Genomic DNA, 21,199 nt, shown 5'->3' with positions numbered 1-21,199 from the left:
TAATCGAACCGATACTACCTCCGGTGCAAGGTCTGCTTCCCTGCATGGGCACCTGTATCGTAGAGCTAGAGAGCCTCCTCTGAATCCCCCTCTCAAGTCCAAACTGGTACAGTGTCACCAAATCGCTGAGCTTCAGTGCTCCAATGACAACGGCCATATAACAGCTCACAAGGATCAATCAACAATGTCTGGGTTCCCGCACGGCAATCTACTGACCCATCCGGATCTCCAGCAACATCAGACAATAGCTACAGCAGAACACTAGGAGACCCCCTCTGGATCTGCCAGATCATAATGTCCAAACAAAATAGAAGTTAATAACAAACCGTGTCACGAGGGCATGATTTCTGACACATGCATGTTGGCTTGCATATGGGCAGGACCTTGGGAAAACAAGGAGTGAGGGCATGGTGCTAGAACCCCTAGCATTTGTGCCTTGGGGGTGAATTTGGGGGTTTGGGCCCAAGAGGGGGCAAAGAATCCTTAGGATCCAAAGTTAGCCATTGGTTTGGCTTTAAAGAGATCCACTAGAGGGGGCTTGGGGGCAAACTAAAGCCCAAGGGAAAAATGGGAATGTGGGCTGCCATGTCGCATCCCCATTGTTGAGAGTTCACGCTCAACATCATGAAATCATATGTGCATAGCACCATCATGTGATCATATGTGCATAGCGCTAACCCAATAGAGTGCTATAAAGGAAAGGGTTAGATTCCCTATCCTAACCCTAAATGGATTTATATATATTCTACATTTTCAACTAAATCTAGTGTACAGTTAGTCATTAGTGGTGTGATCTCTAGTTGTGCCCTCTCTCCTCATCTCCACTCTTCTCCTCTCCCCTCTTCATATTTTGTCATGGTATCAGAGCTCCCTTGCCTTCTGCACTTTGAGTACATTTCTTGCACCATGTCTACAACTAGCAACCTCAATCTAAAGGCATCTGCTAAGCTAGACAATTCCAATTACGGCACATGGAAATACCGAATGGAGACCATTCTTGTACTTCAAGATAAATGGGAGTATGTCAATGGATATACACCTAGACCATTGGACAATCCAGCCAGCAGTAGCTCTACTCCACCTGTTGTCACAGCACCCGCAGCAGAATCTACAACTACACAAACAGTTTTCGCACCTGTAGCAAATCCTGCCATTGCCCGAGCTCAGGCAAAATGGGATAGTACGCATATCATCTGATCAAGCAGAATGTGCAAGATGTCATGCTAGGACAGCTCAACACCATCAAGACATCGAAAGAAGCATGGGATATGTTCGCAGCTCTCTACGAGTCCAAGAACACATCCAGGATTCTCACACTGAGAAACCATATCAACCAGAGTTTCCGCAATAGCAACGAAACCGGTCATGCTTACATACTCAGGATAAAAGACTACAACAATTAACTTGCAGCAGCAAGAGAGACTATGAATCCAGCAAAAATGGCTCAAGTCATCCTGAATGGACTAGGAGAGGGATACAAGAATCTAGTCCAAAGTATTGTCATTCAACGGCAAATTCCGACACTGGAAGAACTTCAGTCAAGAACCTCCTGTCAGTAGGTCAAATGACGGAACACAACTATCGAGTCATCTTCGACGGAGATGAATGCACTATCAGAGATAAATCCAAAAGATGTCAGCTAGTAGCAAAAGGTGTCAAGGAAGGACGCTTGTCCAGAATGCTAGCTACAGTACCAGATAAGCATGCCATGTCAACTCAACCGCAACACATGCCAATATCTGCAAAATGGCACAAGAGATATGGTCATGTCAATTTCAAGTACTTGTTAGATCTTAGGAATCAGAATATGGCAATCGGGATTCCTAAGCTACAGTTTCTTGAAAAAGTTTGCGAAGCATGCTGCTTCGGCAAACAAAAGCGAACCAACTTTGGCAGAAGCACCTCTCGTGCACGAGGTATTCTTGATTTGATTCATACAGATGTATGGGGTTATGCCCAGACCCGCAGCATCAATGGTTCACTTTACTACTTGACTTTCATCGACGACTACAGCAGATATTGTTGGGTCTACTTTTTGAAAGAGAAATCTGAAGTCTTTTCCAGATTTCAAGAATTCAAAGCCATGGTAGAAAACCAGACAAGCAAAAAGATCAAAGTCATGAGATCAGATAGAGAAGGTGAATACATGTCTTCAGCATTCATGAACTTTTGCAGAAGTCACGGCAGACCCGCAGCATCAATGGTTCACTTTACTACTTGACTTTCATCGACGACTACAGTAGATATTGTTGGGTCTACTTTCTGAAAGAGAAATCTGAAGTCTTTTCCAGATTTCAAGAATTCAAAGCCATGGTAGAAAACCAGACAGGCAGAAAGATCAAAGTCATGAGATCAGATAGAGAAGGTGAATACATGTCTTCAGCATTCATGAACTTTTGCAGAAGTCACGGCATTCAAAGACAATTCACATGTGTAGATACTCCTCAACAAAATGCAAGAGCTGAAAGGAAGAATGGTACTTTAGCAGACAGTGCTAGAGCACTGCTTAGTGAGAAGCATCTTCCGAATCAGTATTGGGCAGAAGCAATAGCCACTGCAAACTACTTGCTTAATCGGCTTTCTACCGAATTGATACAAGGTATGACACCTTATGAAGCATTCACTGGACATAAGCCAAACATCGGGTATCTCCGCATATTTGGTTGCATAGCATATGCCCACATACATGATGATCATCGCAGGAAATTGGATGCGAAGTCACGCAAATGCATCATGGTTGGCTACAGTGAAGAAAGCAAAGCATACAAGTTGTATTATCCCATCAACCGCAAGGTTTTTATCTCCAGAGATGTAATCTTCGATGAGGAATCAGAATGGAAAACCTCAAACACACAGGAGATAGATGCACCGATTTCACAGTCATCTACAGAAATGGTTGATAAAGAAGAGCAAGAATTGCCTAAAACACCCTAGGCAGAGTCACAGCAGCTCAGACAGCCTACTAGGGAAAGCAGACCACCAGCCAGATTGACATATGCTCAGAAAGACATAGCTATTCAAGTGGAAACCACCAACTATGCTCTTATGACTACCATCATGGCTACAGAAGAGCCAATGTACTTCGAAGACGCAGTTGACAAGCCAGAATGGCAAACTGCTATGAATGAAGAAATGGATGCTTTGTATAAGAATAATACTTGGGAATTATGCGACCTTCCACCAAGAAAGAAGGCTATAGCAAACAAATGGGTATACAAAGTGAAGTACAATCCAGATGGAAGTATTCAAAGATACAAAGCCAGACTAGTTGCAAAAGGATTTGCAAAGCAATATGGTCAGGACTCTGATGAGACTTATGCTCCAGTAGCAAAGATGGATTCCATACGGTTCTTGATATCACTAGCGACACTCAGCAGATGGAATGTGTCTCAACTCGATGTCAAGAATGATTTTCTCAATGGTTATCTAGGCGAAGAAGTCTACATGCAACAAACAGATTATGTTGAACCAGGAAAGGAGAATAAGGTTTGCCATCTTAAGAAAAGTCTCTATGGCTTCAAGCAAGCACCCAGATGTTGGTACAGCAGAATCGACAAGTATTTTGCTGATCTGGGATACATGAAGTCCGATGCAAATCATACTCTCTACTGCAAAGTTCAAGGGAAAGACATTACTATTGCACTTTTGTACGTAGATGATCTGATTGTGACCGAAAGCAAGGATAGCTTCATCAGAAAACTAAAACAAGACCTATCTACAAAGTTCGACATGAAAGATCTTGGACTTATGCACTATTGTCTTGGAATTGAGTTCTGGAGAGATTTAGATAGCACATTCATCAGTCAGCTCAAGTATGTTGACAGTCTCCTGAAGAAGTTTCATATGGCAGATTGCAAGATTGCACCTACTCCCATGGAACAGAGTTTGAAACTTACTAAAGATTCAGAAAAGCCTACAGTCAATCACAAGTACTACAGGAAGCTCATCAGATCTCTTATATATCTGACTATCACACGGCCAGATATTTGTTATGCACTAAGCTCACTTGCACAATTTATGGCAAATCCAAAACAGTCTCACTGGAATGCAACCAAAAGAGTCTTGAGATACATCAGAGATACAAGACAGTTTGGGATAGAATACAGAGGAAGCCATCCACAGTTGCATGGATACTATGATAGTGACTATGCCGGAGATCATGAGACCAGGAGATCGACACAGGGATATGCATTTTTCCTTGGTCAAGGTGCTATATCATGGTTGTCAAACAAACAACCAACTGTTTCTTTGTTTTCAACTAAAGCAGAATATAGGTCACTCACTACAGGTGCATGTGAGGCTATATGGCTCAAAAGACTATTGTCGGAAACATATTACTTTGATAAGTCAAAGCCAACAACAATATACTGTGATAATCAATCGGCTCAAGCATTGGCCAAGAATCCAGTATATCACTCTAGGACAAAGCACATTGATGTCAGAGAGCACTTCATCACAGAAAGAGTGTTACTTGGTGACATCACGCTGCAGCATTGTGATAGCAAAGAGAATGTTGCAGACATCTTTACCAAACCACTCGGTAAAGAGCTATTCGAGAAACACCGACTAGCTCTTGGTTTGACCAAGAGGAAGGACATTCCCATTAAAGATGGAATGTAATGTTCAGTCCTTCTTCGATTCCCCGGAATCATCATCTTGAGGGAAGGCCTACTTCATGATGTTGATCTTAAGGGAAGGTGTTGAGAGTTCACGCTCTACATCATGTGATCATATGTGCATAGCACTAACCCAATAGAGTGCTATAAAGGAAAGGGTTAGATTCCCTAACCCTAACCCTAAATGGGTTTGTATATATTCTACATTTTCAACTAAATCTAGTGTACAGTTAGTCATTAGTGGTGTGCTCTCTAGCTGTGCCCTCTCTCCTCATCTCCACTCTTCTCCTCTCCCCTCTTCATATTTTGTCACCCATGCCTATGGTTTTGGCATGGAAGGCTCCCAGGCAAGAAATTGGACGCACGTCGCGTGAGCTGATAGGAAAAGACTGTGCGCATGTTAGAGCTCACAGGCTGAGCAAGATTTTGATGTCACGGGGACGTGATGGTGATGGTGAAGTGTTTAAACTAATGTCACTGAATTTGGCCTAGGGGTGCCAGGCTAGGGGCATTAGTTTATGTCCAAAGGGTACCCTATGATTTCATGTGCAACAAGTGCAACTCCTAGTGCTATTAGAGTGGTTGTATTCTCTAAGGTCATTGGTTTAGTTCACTTGGGACATCCTTTAAAAATTGACCCACTAGAGGTCCTATATACTAGGGTTATTGGTTCCAAGCATTAGGGTCATGGTCCCTAGGGGCATTAAAATCCCACGCCTTTTTTTTGCCATGTGTCTGTGTGTGAAGCTTGTGTGGCCTCTCTACTTGCCTTATGGCACCTGTGTATCACATCTGGAAGCATCTGGAAGGCCTTGGAGCCTTTCCCTTGCCTTCCTTGCTGTTCTGGGTCTTCTCCCCTATCGGAGGAGTCTTCTTCTGAAGATGGTGGATTTTTGCAGCTCTCCTCTTGCTGGCTGAAGTCGATTTTGAAGCTTTCTCCCCGACAATTCTCCTCCCCTTGGTGCTGGCATACTCCCTGGGCCTAGACGCCTTCATTATGGGACTTTTCTGAAGGTTTTCTCAACTTTCTTCACGACAAAAGTTCTCCTTTCCTGTATCTGAAGCCATATTCTTGGACAACTCACTCCTAGCTCCTGTCTGGTGCAAGGCGCACTGATTTCTGAGGTTTCAGTGAGCTGGAATCTTCATTCTGGTAGACGAATTCATGGCGGATTTGCTACAGCTTGCTGGACGCTCTCTTTTATGACCTTTGCTAGTACTGGAAGTCAATCAAGGACAGCTCCCTCCTACCAGAGTCTGCTATCTTCTATTCAACCATCTTCTGAGGCTGTTTCGAGCTGAAACAAGATCCTTTTGTTGGCCGAATTCTTGTCCTCTCCTTCTGCTTTGTGCTACTGTCCTGCCGTTGGCCCAGGAGAGGATTGAGGCACTGGTTGTGATACTCTCTTCCTGGGGGTGCAGTGGCAAGCCTTGGGCTCAGTAATTTTTTTGATTTGTGTAGATGCATTGCTTGGCATGATGTTGGGTTGTTCTGCTTGTGGTATGTATGGCTACTGAAGGGAACCAAGAGAATAGCACTGGGAGTTGGTCACTGGCACAGCCACAGGTTGGCATTGTACTGGGTTGCACCTACGGGTGAGTTCAAGAAGGGAGTCCCTTGTATTTGAACTAACCAGTGAACAAATAAATACCGCAAGGGGCGCCATGGGCCAACAGGTGTCACTGTGTATGCTTTTGAGTAGGGGCATTCTAGCCTCCCTTGTTTTGTATGGTTCAATGATGCAATGCTGTGAATTTGCATGCTCTAAGTATTGTGTTTGGGCAATGGCAATGGAACATGGTGGCTGTATTTTGGTGTTGTGAGATAATAGAGTAAGATATACTGCCCTTTCTCAGTCAAAGGCCAGTTACAGTGGTTCTATTGCTGGGACCCTCATCAAATCATCCAGAGGAGTCCCTGGGCAGCTTGGGCAGAGAAAGTAATATGGAGCATCTAAGGCTTGGTTATTATGCAGACTCAGAGTCTGAGCCAGAGCAGCAGCAGATAAGGGGAGCACTCCCTGGAATTAGAGTGCAAGATGCAGCCCATGAAGGGCATAATACTCAGGTTGATGCATTGGGGCAGCCAGCTCCACAAGTACATAACCCTGTTGGTACAGTTGCATTGGGTGCAGACCCAAGTGTACAGCCAAATGCTATGGCTGTGATGCAAACTCAGATGGCCTCTGTGTTGCAAGTTTTAACTCAGCTCATTCAGAGCTTCGCTGAGATTGTACATAATCCAGCTCTATTGCCAAGGGCGGTGGCACAGCCCATACAGGATCCACAAATGCATGTGGGACAGCCACTAACAGAGCCACAAACACCAGTGGTACAGCCACTTGCAGTGCCACAGAGGCAAGGACCAAATGGGAATGAGCATGGTAGCAATGCTCAGAATGTGCAGCAAGCCCAAACACAGTATGTGGTTCAGCCAACTCACTTTGGAGGAGGATCTATATTTCAGGCCATGACCTCACAGCCAACCCTAAGTCCCTTGTATGCTAATGTGAGGATACAGCCTGAAATGCAGGGAGGCAGTCCCATGTGTCTCACACTCAAGCAGTACCACCTGTGCCACCAAATCTAGCTATGGGGAGTGCTCTTCAGGCTCCAGAAGGACCCCAAGGACAGCAGCCTCTTTATTTGCAGCCCCCTGGCTATGATCATCTGGAACCCAGGCTTAAGATGAAGGATTACAAGGAGGGGGGGGCAGCAGTGAAGTTTGAGACCTTCAATGGGCATGCAGATAGGATGAAGGCTCTTACCTTTTTGCAGCAATTTGACTTGGCTTTTGCTGGAGGTTACTTCCGAGAGTCCTTGAAAATCAGGAAGGCAGCCACATTCCTCAAAGGTAATGCGATGCAGTGGTGGTGTAGTCTTCTTCTTCAGGGGCAGACACCTGCTACATGGGTTAATTTAAGAAGGTATTCTCAGCCACATGGCTCCCCACTACACTTGAAGTGGATGTCATGACTCAGTGGCATAACTTGAATGCTTAGGGAATGCAAGAATCTAGAAGACTACAATAAGAAGTTTTGGAATGCACTTATGCCTGTGAGCTCCTACAGAACAATCCCCTTTTCAAAGCAGGTTGAAAAGTATTGTTGTGGTCTTCCTAAAGAGTTGAGAGACTATTGTACAAAGACGCACATTTCCAGCATGTCACAGTTGATAGAGAATGCAAACACAGCTTATTCACTCATGCAGGGCAAAGTCTCAGGCTTTAAAAGCAACTTTAAAGAGGAATCAAAGAAACCACAGCAAGCTGGAAAAGTACCTTTCAAATCAAATTTTGTGGCAGGTCAAAGAAGAAAACAGCAGCCCCGCCTCCCCCAACAGCCAGACTACAACCGGCCCTAGCCCTTTCACTCGACTCTTAGGATGACCCATTCTCACCAGAGTACTAAGATGCAATTCAAGATCCTTTCCTTGGGACTCTCGAAGCGCTTCCATCAGTGGATTGTCAACCTCTAGCCGAAGCTATACTCAGACAATCATCACGTACAACCATGGAACATATGATGAACGCGTTCATGACTCGGCATACTCCTTGGGTGCTCAAGTTCTTCATGCACCAATTCATGCATACCTGGTAAATGATCACATCTCCTTGGATCTCGTGCTCCATTCCAGAGAAGCTCCTCACTGGTGCAATGCCATGGATGAACAATTCGAGTCTCTAACACTGGATCGAACCTGGGTTTTGGTTGCTCCACCACCAAATTGGAAGATTGTTGGATCGAAATGGTTGCTCAAGAAGAAGGCTAATTTAGACGGCTCCATCTCACGTTACAAAGCATGCCTGGTTGCCCGACGATACATACAAATTCATGGAGTAACTTATACCGAGACATATGCCCCTTTTGTACCCTGGTTTATCATCGCCCTCGACGGATTATATGACCTCCATCTTCATCAGATGGATGTCAAGATGGCATTCCTAAATGGTGTGCTCCCAAACTCGGAGCTACATGTAACAGCCCCCTAGATACATTCCTTCGGGACAAGAACACCAAGTTTGTTTGCTGCTCAAGAGCCTATATGGCTCACCCCAAGTGTGGTATCAAAGACTCACCAAGTTCCTAGACGAAATGGGTTTCAAGAGGCTGTTGTCCGGCCCAAGCATTTACATCAAAACATTCGGCAAATTCTTCTATATCCTTGGCCTATATGTTGATTATTTACTTCTCTCATGCAATAATATTGATTTTCTCATGCAAATCAAGCTCTAACGCAAATCCATGACCGGGTATGTTTGATGACAATCCATATCAAGGCAAATGCAAAGCCCAATATAAGTAGATTAAACTACTTGAAGCCGAGCTTGCTGTAGGATGTTGATCCGAGAACACAATTCCTTGCACTAGCAATTGCCACAATGTAGTCAAAGTGGGCTGAAAAGTCAAACTCATTGAGCTACAAAACTAGATGAGTAAACCGGTATGGTTGCCTGATGAGCATACAAGGAAAGTGCCTTGCATTTCCAAGATCTCACAGAGCCGGACTCAGTAGCTGGAAGTTTGCCAAATAAATCCATGCCAATCCAAGACCATGTCGTATGCCCTTGCCCAGAAGACCGCATCAAGTAAGCCCGCCCAAGGTTACATCAATATTTCCAAAACCCACGCATCTTTGTAGAGCACTGCAGTGAAAGAGGAGTTTAGATCCCCCTCGTAGTTAGTCCCACACTTGATTCCGACCTTGTCACTCTTACCTTTAAAACACAAGGACATGGCCCCATTTAAAAGTTTGGGGGAGATAGCAACACTTGGTGATACCCCTTTGAAGACCACAATATGTTAGACATAGCATGACCCGCTCATCAAGTTGGGCAACAAGAAGAAGAGGGCTCGAGATGATACGTTTTGCAAACAACAAACCAACATTCCAATAGACGTTACCAAGCATCCAGTGATCCATTGCTTTACTTCATAGATTTGCAAAACAGAAACTAAAATGTATAATATTGCTTGAGGAAATATGAGCTCATGATTAAGGGGCCAAGACGGGTCCCCCCCTTATCCAGGCTCTTTATTACAATGAGATACAAGACCAAGGTGTTGAAGTAAAACACCTTCCAAACTTGGTACTAACTGAAAGGACTTAGATTATAGCCGGAGCTATGTTCAAGACTTGAAAATGAAGCTCAAGGCTGGGCAGTAAGCCTATACACATAAACAATGTCTCAAAAGATAGCTTAGCTAGGTTGCTCAAGGCTCCAAGGGCCCTCCAATCCTGCGGGAAGATGTGTAACATGCAACGGTTAATGATCATGTAATCGCAGCGAGACCTTCTTTAAACCTTATTGCAATGCATATGCATATGCACCACATAGGAAGAGAGAGAGAGAGAGAGTTTTAGGATTAGAAAAATGTAGACAACACTAGATTGGGTCCCTATACCCACTGAGGGCCCCTTTCCCGAAATAGGAAAGAATTTGCTTTATACTTGGAGAATGCGAAATACAAACAACACTCCTTCAGAGAGAACGGAATGCAACTCCAAGGATGACCCTTCGAACACTGAAAATCAGCCCAACCACGACCAAAGCCTAATGCTGCCCATACTGTAAATGTAGACCACTGTACAAGGCTATTGAAGAGGTTTGTGCTGTCCCCGGGCATGCAGCGGACCTGCGTGAGTGAGAGAGGTGAAGGGAGGACAGAATCTGAGAGATATGGACCTTGAGAAAACTGTGTGAAAGCTGAGACAAAGAGAGCTGAGAAAAGAACTAAGAAAGAGCTGAAAACTGGAAAAGAAAGCTGCTGAAACAGAACCCCAAACCTCTACTCCGAGCCCTGGCTATGGTGCTGTGTGGACACCCTCCTGGAATTGTGTGGACACCCTCCTGGAATCACAACTCGTACTGCTGAGTATGCTGTTGTCCTGTAGGGATCTTTGGAGGGGCTAGAGATTGCACTGGGCTGGAGAAGGAGGCTGTTTGCTGAGGGAACTGGATGGGAAATGAGGCTGCAGGCCCCCCTTTAATAGGGGGCTGGAGGGGCTTGGTTGGCTGGCCCAACCAGCATAAACAGCCGACTAGCCAGTCGGCTGGTTGGCTTTAAATACCTGCCCTCCAGGAGGGGCAGAAGGCAGCCTATAAAAGGTGTCTTCCCCCAGCCCTTTTCCTTTGCTGTGGAGCTGCCCCAGGGGACCCTTTTGGGGCTCCCACCTTGGCTGCTCCTGTCCTCTTCTCTTAGTCCAGCCCTTGGGGGGCCTTTTTGGGCTCCTACCCTAGGCTGAGACCTAGACCTAGCTAAACCCTAAGAAACACTAGCCTACTGAGCTCTCCAGTGGGCACGAGTAAACAAGGACTGATCTAAGGCTTGAGAAACTGACCTAAGTAGCTCATACCTCACTGTCCCTGGACTAGGGCTCACAATGGGGTCACGGCATACGACAAAACCACATAGATTAGGGATCTACTAGCACTTGTTGATGTAGCCAGGTGTCACGTTGCACACGAGCATGTGACAACACGGCTGCACATTTACCAATGCTTCCACACATCAGTAACAATTAGCCAATGCTTTGAATAAGAGACTCGGACTGAGTACTTCTAGCTCTCTGATGCAACTTCACAAAATCTATCTGTTACAGATTTGCCTCAAAATGTGAGTGTAGTTGTTTTGGGAGGAAGTAGCGTTACATAAGGGAGAACAAGATTTTATAGGGAGATGTGCTGTTGTAGGTCTTTGTGGGAGGAGGGCTACCGCAGAAGGAGCAGAAAGAGCTGCTGTAGAGGCTGCTGCAGGAGGAGCAGTTGTGGCAGGGGTCCTGCAAAAGGAGCTGCAAAAATGGGCTGCAGCTGGACTGCATAGGGAAGGAGCTGCTGCTAGACTGCGTGGGAAAAGGGGGGGGGGGGGGGGGGGGGGGGGGGGGGTTTCTTTATAGACGTAGGAGGGGACAGCCTCAAAAACGTGGGAGTTTGTGGCATGTACCCAATTTGGCATGGGCTGGCTCCCTTGGATTTTGGTGGCTGCATGGGGTTTGCAGTTTCTGCAGTGACAAGTGGTGCCATTGTTCATGCATGGCCCTCCACATATCCCCACAGATTGCGGTGTGCCCTATGCCACCTCATGGGATGTCATTTGTCCCATGCCACATTTATGGCTGCCACATCATCACGCCATGTCATCATGCCATGTCAAATTGACACATCAACATGCCACATCAGCATGCTGAATTTGTGGACTAAGGTTATTTTGACCACTCTCTATTTGCCTGACTAAAAATTCAGTTTCGGTAATCAATACTACTCCAATTTGACTTATGTGTTCACCCTTGGGTTTTTGGCAGTGAGCTCTATTCAAAGGGCTTGTCTAGGGTTACTTTGAGTTTGGTTGCGCTTCTTTGTTTGTCGTCTTTTCTAGTATCTCTTTGACTCTATAATGTTCACAGGTCCACACCCAAGGCTACTGCAAACATTCTCTTTAATAGTTGCTAGGTCGGTCTGCATCCTATGCATTTGATTGGTCCCATGTTTGGGTACTTGGATAGGGTGTGGTATTTAAGTTACTCATAAAGACATACGTCTCAACTTGTGTGACGCTAATGCCCATAACCCCTTCAATGGAGGTCCACCCTCAAATGCTAGACCCTAGCCAACTAGTACCTAATTGAACAGTCACAAAACATATGCATTCTTTTGGCTATTTTAAAGAGCTTGAAATTTCAATAAAGGTAGGCAATGAATGAATTAGCAAGCAAGTGGATATGTGTTTTGTGAAGAGATGTGATAGTCATTACAGTAGAAGGAACAGTGAGTCAAGTCAACGAAGGAACAACAAGGAGCTCTGAGAATGACCTTGAGGGCTTGATGCAATACAGTATGCCCAAGATGAAGATTCTATAGATGGCGCCTCAAAGCAAGAGCACATTCGAATGCAACAAGCTTGAGAGGAAGATAAGCCAGTTCATGAAGGCTGTGCAGAATCCCTCCAGGGATTGGAGGTAGAAGCCCTAATGGTCATGGATAATGCAATCATAATGGCAGTGCACAAGGAAACCTCTATAGATTTCATCCTCGCAGAGTGACCTAAACCCAGCAATTCCTAGAACATCCACGAGCCTCTACAATAAATTTGTGCACAGTTTCAATCAATAGCACAGCCTCTGCACAAGGCAATTGTTGCTAAGTAGGAAAAAACTAATGCCAAGCTACAATAGCAACCTTACCGCAACAAGTGGCGGAATTAGAGAAGCCTACCAAAGTGACAGTTATAGATTACCTGATGACCCTACTGAAATGTTTTGAAGGGCTTCTCAATATTACTATGATGGAAAGCAGATGCTTGTGGGTGCATTTACTACTAATATGCCAAAAGCCAAAGGAAGTCTACATCTGCTTATAAGTATTAAAAGAGGCTTAAAATATGCCCATTTAAGGATCACCCATCCAAACATAGTACACATCATCGAGTAATACAAAGAAGAATGAGGTGAATGCCATTTATCCCCGGCCTTCTCCCGTGAAGACGAGGTAGTAGCCCCTTTTAGGTGAATGTCATTTATCCCCGGCCTTCTCCCGTGAAGACAAGGTGGTAGCCCCTCGTGTGCTATCGGCCCCTTTTAGGTGAACGCCATTATCCCCGGCCTTCTCCCGTGAAGACGAGGTAGTAGCCCCTCATGTGCTAGGTGAGAAACTCATGTACTGATGTCAAGGCCAAGGACCAAGGTGACACTCTAGCAACAATGAGCAGTTTCTAACCCTCTACCCAAGTACCAAGGTTGCTACTTAAGGCCCTGAAGTGGACCAAAACATGGAATCCAAGCAAACGAATCCCCTCATCCCTGAGTTACCTCCTAGGTTTGTGCCATGAGGATAAGACACAAGTTAGGTCAAGACCCCAGGTTGCTGGAGGTCACCTAGATAAGGAAATTTTGGTTAAGTGCACTTGCATCAAGATCTATTCATGAGACGCACTTAGGTTTTGTTCCCTTTATGGTTTTAATGTCAACAATCGTGGCACGGAATAAGGTAAAAGAGTCTCTTGAGTCAGCAAAAGAGCTTCTTGATTCTAGGCTTAGAAACCACCACTGTCCCATACAAGAGATATGGAAGAGAGAATGCAAGCCCGCTCGCATAAGAGGTAGAGAGATGCGATGATCCATAACTGGTGATTCATTATTCAGGACTTGTGTCATCGGCAGTATACCATCTTCTTCTTGTGTTGTTGTCTTTCATTTGCTTGTCCGTATATAATAGAGATGTAGTAGATTAGTGGGAGAGAATGAAGATTGCCATGATCTGAATTAGTTGTGTTAAACCGGTGAAGCTTATGAGAATTTGTATCTGGGTACTCGTTGCAAGAAGGTGTGTGTCTGAGTGAATGCTTGATGATAGTCATGCAATTGCCAAAGATGAATAGAAGAAAGCAACATTGCCCTTATTCACATCTGAATGCTTTCGGAATAGCGAAGCGTTGTTTGCCTATGCCAGAATCAAGAAATTAGCGAAAGATATGCCAGCATGGAGATGTTGGGAAGAGTGTGGAGCGACCATGCCTAATCTGCAAGCTCTCGCCATGAAAGTATTGTCACAACCTTGTAGCAACTCCTCTAGTGAACGAAACTGAAGTAACTACAAGTTTGTGCATTCCGTCACAAGAAACGGCTTGACATGAGAGAGATCAAAGAAACTTGTATACCTCTATGCAAATGGTAGAGTGTTGGATGCTCCCAAAGATTTTGATTAGGCATCCTAGACCCTGCTTTACAACAAGTAGAGAATCTCCCTTGATCATTATCTTCTGAATCTTCAGCTTAAGTGCAGCCAGCAACCCCTCATATAATGCTGCATACTCCGCCTCATTATTACTTCCGGCTTCCAGATGGACTCCCTCCTTCTGAATCAGCTTGCTCTCTGAATCAGTAATCACATATCCTCCATTAGCTTGATGTAAACTCTTCCTGCATGAGCCATCAAAATGCAAGATAGATGCTCCTGGCATGATAGCATGCTCCTCTTTATCTATCTTTTTCTCTACTTCCTTTACCAAAATGGGAGGACCCTCTTTGTATGTTAACAGATCTGCCAGTGTGGCTCTGGAAGTGCTCTCCACCAAAAATGAGAAAGCATATTCTTGTAGCTCAACTAACCATTTCATCATGCTTCGAGAAAGTGTTGAATTATTAACAAGCTGAGGCAATAAAGGGTAGCAAGTCAAAATCACAAATGGCTTTGAGATCAGATATGCCCTGAACTTCCTACAAGCATACACCAAGCTCAACAGAATCAACTCTGCCTCCGTATATCTCCTCTCTGCTTCTGTTTTGACTCTGCTTGCATAATACACAGGCCTCATATAACGGGACTCCTCCCCTTTCTGTAATAAAATGGCTCCCACAGCATCAGGTCCAAATGAAGGGTTCACATAAAAGGTCTGAGAGAAATCTGGAGCTTTCACACAAGCAATCTCTCCCAACACTTCCTTCACTCTATTGAACACTGCTTCGCAATCCTCACTCCATTGTAGAGGTTCTTCTTTCATAGCATGTTGCAAAGGATACAACAGCTGAGAGACTAAATGTATGAATCTTGTCATATACTTCACTTTCTGCACAAAAGTCTGCAACTGTTTTGATGTAGAGGGAGTTGGAAGTAAGATAAGGGCTTTCACCTTCTCTGGATCAGGTTCAATGCCATTTTGGGATACTATATGTCCCAATAATTTCACTTTGGAGCATCCCAAATGACATTTCCGTGGGTTGAATTGTCCTCCTGCTTCATCCATTCTGTGGAACACTTGATCCAGCCTCCATGCATGCTCTCTCTTGGAACTGTACACACATATATCATCCAGAAATGCTCTCACAAATTTATCAATGAAAGGAGCTAACACTTCATCAGTATTCTCCTGATACCATGCCGGTGCATTCTTCAATCCAAATGGCACTACTCTGTAACAAAAGCAACCCCAGGGTGTGATGAATGTAGTTTTAATTTGATCCTCTTCGGCAATTGAAATCTGGAAGTATCCAGAGTATCCATCACACACACTGTATTTCTCATACCCTGCCACTCTATCCTATATATCATCAATAAAAGGAAGAGGATAATGATTGCTTACCGCATTGAGAGGCTTGTAGTCAATACATACTCTCCATCCTCCTGTGTGCTTAGGAATGATTACCACTGGACTGCCCCAATCTGAATGCTCCACTGGATATATCAGCCCAGCCTTGAGTAACTTATTCAACTCCTCTCTCAGCACGGGCAAAAGCTCTCTGTGTGTCCTCCTCAACTTCTGAAAAACAGGCCTGCTGCCTTCTTTTAACTCAATGTGTATTGGCTCACATCTGAAACCCCTGATCTCTTCATGTGAGGTTATAAACAGCTTTGGATACTGATGAATGACTCTCATATACTCCTCCTTTTCCACCTCTTCCAGACTGAAATTCAGCACGGACAGCAATACCTCTTCTCTTTCTATCTGGGAAGGTGGGGGTTGCATCAAATTATCCATATCTTCAAGCTTACTCTCCTCCTTAGCTTCTTGTACCTCTGCTGCCTGCAACTCATATGCATCAGACTCCTTCAACAGAAACGATACTTGCCCCTCCTCCTCAGATGTAGTACTTTCTTCTTCAGCCTCACTCTCTGACTCCTCCTCCATGCTTGTTTCTTCTGGTTCTTCTTCTATTTCCCGTCTGCTTCTCATATCAAATTTCTTGGCCTTTCCCTTCTTATTATGCACTGTAATTGTACCCATCTTCCAGTTTTGTATTGCTCCTACCTGTCTGAGCCAAGGTCTGCCCAAAATCAATTGGTATGCTCCCAAACCAACATGCATAATGTGGCAATTAATGCAACAAGATACTCCGTAAGCATCCACTACTACTCCTGTGCATATACCCAGACACTTCACCTTCGCATGGTTTGCCAATCGGAGCCTAAAATCTGAATGTGCATTCAATTTTAGCCCCAACCTCTCCATACATGCCTGAGTCATGACACTTATCTGTGCACCGCCATCAACATATGCCTCTCCAATATAACTTTTGCACAATTACTTGGTTTGTGTCCGAAGCTCAAAAGAGAATGGAAGAAGTTGGCTAATCTTAGGAAAAGTAATGAGCAAGAGCCTACGAGAGGAGAGATGGAGATGATGTCTGTAGAAGATCTTCCAGATTTATGCCCTGCAGTGGATGCATGGTGTGGAGGTATGAGTGTTAGCTGTTCTCCCCTTCAAATCATTCATCAATGTGTATTCCTCTTGTCCTTGACCCATATGCAAATCTGAAGTCTTGTAATGTTTCCTGAGCCTCCGACTCTTCTTTTTAGGAGACTGAGGGCTGAGATCAAACTCCACATGCTTCCCTTTTTTTGCAGAAGGTCCATTCTCTCCTATTGCACTCCTTGTTCTCTTTGCTACTGGCATGATCTTCGGAATAGTCTCCACCCTAATCAGGCTGATTGCCTTCCCTTTTCCTTTATCATCCCATTTGACTCCACTGGTAGAGGGCTGATTCAAATCCTTCACTTCCACATTGAAGTCTCCTGACCTATCATTTGTCTTCTGCATCACAGGATAAACTTCTCCACCTACTCTTGCTGGCTTATCATAGTGAGGGCTGATATGTCCCCACTCTCCACAATTCCAGCACTTCACATTACTCATGTATCCCCGTCCTCTACCTGTTCCAACTATATTTCCTTCACTCCTAGCCTGTACATCTCTCCTGTTGTTTTGCACAGCTCGGCCTCTTCCTCTTCCTGCAGTCTCCATCCAATTTAGACTGAGTGACTTCATAAGCTCTACAGCATCATGCAAGTCCTTCTTCAGGGAGTCATCCTGCATAGGAACAGACACCGGCTCTCTCTTTGCATAAGCCTTTATTATTTCTGGACTTCCAATCGGATTCCTAGGCTCTTCTTGCATGCCAAGCTGTCTCAGTCTCTGGACTTTCCATTCTTTCTCCCTGGCCACTCTGACAGCATCTTCAAAACTATCCAAATTCTTCAGCTCTACTTTCAATCTGAGTGTAGGCTTTAGGCCAGCTATGAAACGATCACGCTTGATCATTTGAGGTGGTACTTCTGGAACAAGAGCTTCACACCACAAACTCCATAATCTCCCAAACTGGATTATGTACTAATTCACATCTTGTTCTTCCGCCTGTCTCACTGAGCATAGCTCTTTCCAGACTTCATTAGGGCTCCTGGCTTATGCAAACCGTGCAAGGAAAGCTGCTCTCACCACTGTATACTCTGGATTTTGTTGCTGAGGATGAGCAATCCTGAAGGTAGCAACTTGAGTCTGCAACCATGCTTTTGCATCTCCCTACAAACAATAATTCAAGATTTGAAACAAAATCTCAGGGGTTGCCCTATCTTTCATAGTGCTGTAAATTCCATCTTTTCCAGGAATCTTACTGCATTTTCATACGGCATCCCCCCAGTACTCTGGGAAATCCTCTGCCATCCTCACAATCTTTCAACTGTCACACACCCTGGCTTTCTCAACCACAACAAAACTGGAAGGCAACAAAACAAACACACTACTGAAGAAGCTCACTCTGCATCCGAAGAGCATTCTTTTTCCTGCGGGCAAACACTTTCAGAGCTCTCTGCACTCTGGCTCGGAGTCGGATCACACGTAGCTCGACTTCAATGCATCTGTCCTTCCTGTGACCACATTCTCCACACCACTCACACTGTATCACTCTCATGTGTGGATTTCTCCCCATTGCTTGCAACACGTCTCAGAATATCTCCTCCTCCAATCTTGTAAACTGAAGTGAACTGCCTCCGTGGAGGCACCAAAAGATGACTGCAAAAAAATGGTAGAGCTAAACTATGCCTTTGTACTCCCTACAGTATCTTCTTTCTGCTCACCCAAAGCACCAAACAGAGGCACCAGACTTCCTATAGACCCTGGAAGTCACTATCTCTTACTGGTTCAAAACAAAATTCATCATCTCACTCTAATCTTGCTGGCGGTGATGGCAAATCATTCCGCTCTTCCTCTCTCATATAAGCCAACACAGACCAGATATGCTTATGCACTTCTAAATACAAGATTTAAACATGAAGATTTGCTCCAAATTCTAGCCTTCTAATAGATGGACCAAGTTCCAGAGCAGATATCCAGAGCACACAAATAACAAGTCTATCTCCCACACAATCTAACTAACACACACACAGACTCTTTGAAAGAGGGGAAAGACTACACAGCCCGAAACAGACTGAACTCAGAACTGAACTTCCCCAAAAAAACTCAGAAAACAGTCAGCCTCAGAATACTATGAACCCACAGCCCACTGCTCAATGGCCAGCAAGACCCCCAAGTATAACCTCTGTGTGCATTCTTCTGTAATCATTGCTTTGCTCACTCCCAGGTAATTAGCATTTAACACTACCCAACCATGAGTACACAACTTGAGGCAACGGCCAGCCTATGCCCCTCATGCCCACAAACTGTCCAAATGAAGAACTAGCGGGTACAATCATCTGTAAACCTGCAGGTACGTTCACCGTACAAGCAGCCGTACAATCATACGTACGACAGCAGGTACTTACACCCCATACACCGTGCACAGTAGTCCGTACAGCCTGCATTTATTGACGACCATTCTCCGTACAGCTCGTAGAAGACATAATTAATGACCCGTACGTGCCCATACAGCCTGCAATCAAGGCACCGTACTACCAGCCCGTACCAATCAGCAAATACACCCCGTACAACCTCGTACTGCAGCCCGTACAAAGCCCACGCTTCAGATTCCGTACCAGCCCGTACGGTTCTTTCCAGCCTTCAATCAACGCACGCCATCCGATGCAAGGCTACGCTTGTTCTCAGAGCTCATATACTCAGAGTTCCTGCAGTCGGAAACTTACACCCGTCTCATCACGTACGTAGGCCTTTTTCTTCATAGGCGCTCAGCCCTTCGCTTATGCACACACACCCTCTTTCATCTACGGAAACCCCCTCCTACAGTGTAGCCCTTCAACCAGCTAACAGTTGCGCTCCTTCAGCTGCTCTCTCCTCTTCACCCTACGAGCCTCCCACCATCGCAATGGCCTCCAACCAGCCCACCAGCTCTTCGCAGCCCCTTCTCCCTTATCTGCAAGCCCAAGCTCCACGTACCATGCTTACTCATCGACGAGAAGCTTCTCTCTTCTATTACATAGCCACATGCATGAGCAGGATACCTTCCCAATCAGTCCAGCCACCTCAACCTAATCTGCCACCTCACCAGTGACATTTTACCACTCTCAAGACATTTCCCCCAAATCACATTAAATGCACATTTTGGACCTTTAGTCACACATTCCCACACACATTAGCATGCACATTAAAGCTTGCATGCACCCTTGTACACACACATGAAAAGCCTCTTGACGTGGGCACCAAAACATGTCAAATTCCCGTAGCATGCAAGTGCACATTGACTCAGAATAATAAAATAAAGAAACCCTTCATGACTTGATTTACATGACCCCAAAAACATTTCACTTGACCACACACTAGACACCCTTGCTCTGGATGTCTGGTACAACCACATTGCATTTCATCATTTCCCAGAAATCCCTGTAGAAGTTTATACCATCTGTACATCAGTGTAGAGTCCTTTTGGGAGTGTCCAGAACTCAATGCCACCACCAACTAGCTATATACATAGCTATGCACCTACCCATCAACATGCAACAAGTAAAAAACATATTTACATTTTTGTCCACACAACGGTTGTAGGCGAGAGGAGATTAATCTCGCTAACTGCATCCTTGAAGGTGGCAAAAGGACTAACTTTTGACAAAAAGTATCACCACACTTATCACTGGGCTGTAAGTTTCGTAGCAAATCTAACTTCATACTTAAGGATCGAGCCGTACGTACAATCAGGCACGTGTGATTCTCCATGACACAAAAAATATATAAAAATAGCTTACGTCGTTCGCGTCGGTAGGCGTATTTGTGTCGCCTCCATTTCCAGTCGCTCGAATTCCCTCCTCCACGACAAGATGTCCTCGGTGAAGTTTTCTCCGAAAGAGAAATGGGTTGCCAACGGTTCTCCCTCTACAGGGAGAAGCAGCATATTGGAGACACCTAATTTGTGCGCACTACAAAATGAACCCACAACACACAAAACGCCACATTTGAGAGACGAAAGAGAAAACGACGTTTGAAATTTTACTTCAGCAAAGCAAACAAGAGAGGTCCAAGAAGTACAAGATGAAGGGAGGGAGGTTGCGAGCATGCGGAGCAGCAATATTTCATAGCCTCCATGGTACTTCCTGCTCAGACCCAAGCATTTGCCTCCCGCATATCCCTGCAAGTTCGCAATATGCTCATCAGCATGCCACACTTTTTCTTTCTGTTTTTGGGTTGACACCACCATGCATGAGGAAATCGAATTGGAGGATGCATCAAGTACTTCACCACGTGTGATTCGTGTGGGGCTTGGGGGAGATGGAATACACCAATCATGTAGCAATTCGAGGAGTTGTGGCCATGGAGTAGATGCCCGTTCCTCCTATTGGACCAACTAGGATAGCAACCACACCAGGATGATGGATGTGGTGTGTGAACCCAACCTAGAGCAACAACAACTCACGCAATTTGGGCATTCGTTCA

The 21,199-nt window shown here is 44.9% G+C and overlaps 1 protein-coding gene across 6 annotated transcripts in view; it reads right to left on the bottom strand.

Moving 5' to 3' along the window:
- The window catches only part of LOC147884024 (uncharacterized), a 57,648-nt gene extending 36,665 nt beyond the window's left edge, over positions 1-20,983 (bottom strand). For all 6 annotated transcript variants that reach the window (XM_087398901.1, XM_087398900.1, XM_087398904.1 and 3 more), the window contains exons 1-2: positions 20,795-20,983; positions 20,515-20,685 (exon numbers count right to left, since the gene is read on the bottom strand). In XM_087398901.1, coding sequence (XP_087255027.1) covers positions 20,515-20,685; positions 20,795-20,851 — 228 coding nt within the window. In that variant the 5' untranslated portion in view covers positions 20,852-20,983. The remainder of the gene's footprint in view (positions 1-20,514; positions 20,686-20,794) is intronic.
- Between the last annotated feature and the right edge of the window lie 216 nt (positions 20,984-21,199).

Source organism: Dipteris shenzhenensis, chromosome 27 (genome assembly GCF_047967505.1).
Source record: "Dipteris shenzhenensis isolate YYH24624 ecotype China chromosome 27, Dip_SZ_1.0, whole genome shotgun sequence".
Classification (NCBI taxonomy): Eukaryota; Viridiplantae; Streptophyta; class Polypodiopsida; order Gleicheniales; family Dipteridaceae; genus Dipteris; species Dipteris shenzhenensis.
The sequence above is the reverse complement of the archived record's forward strand: the minus strand, read 5'-3'. Positions and strand labels throughout refer to the sequence as shown.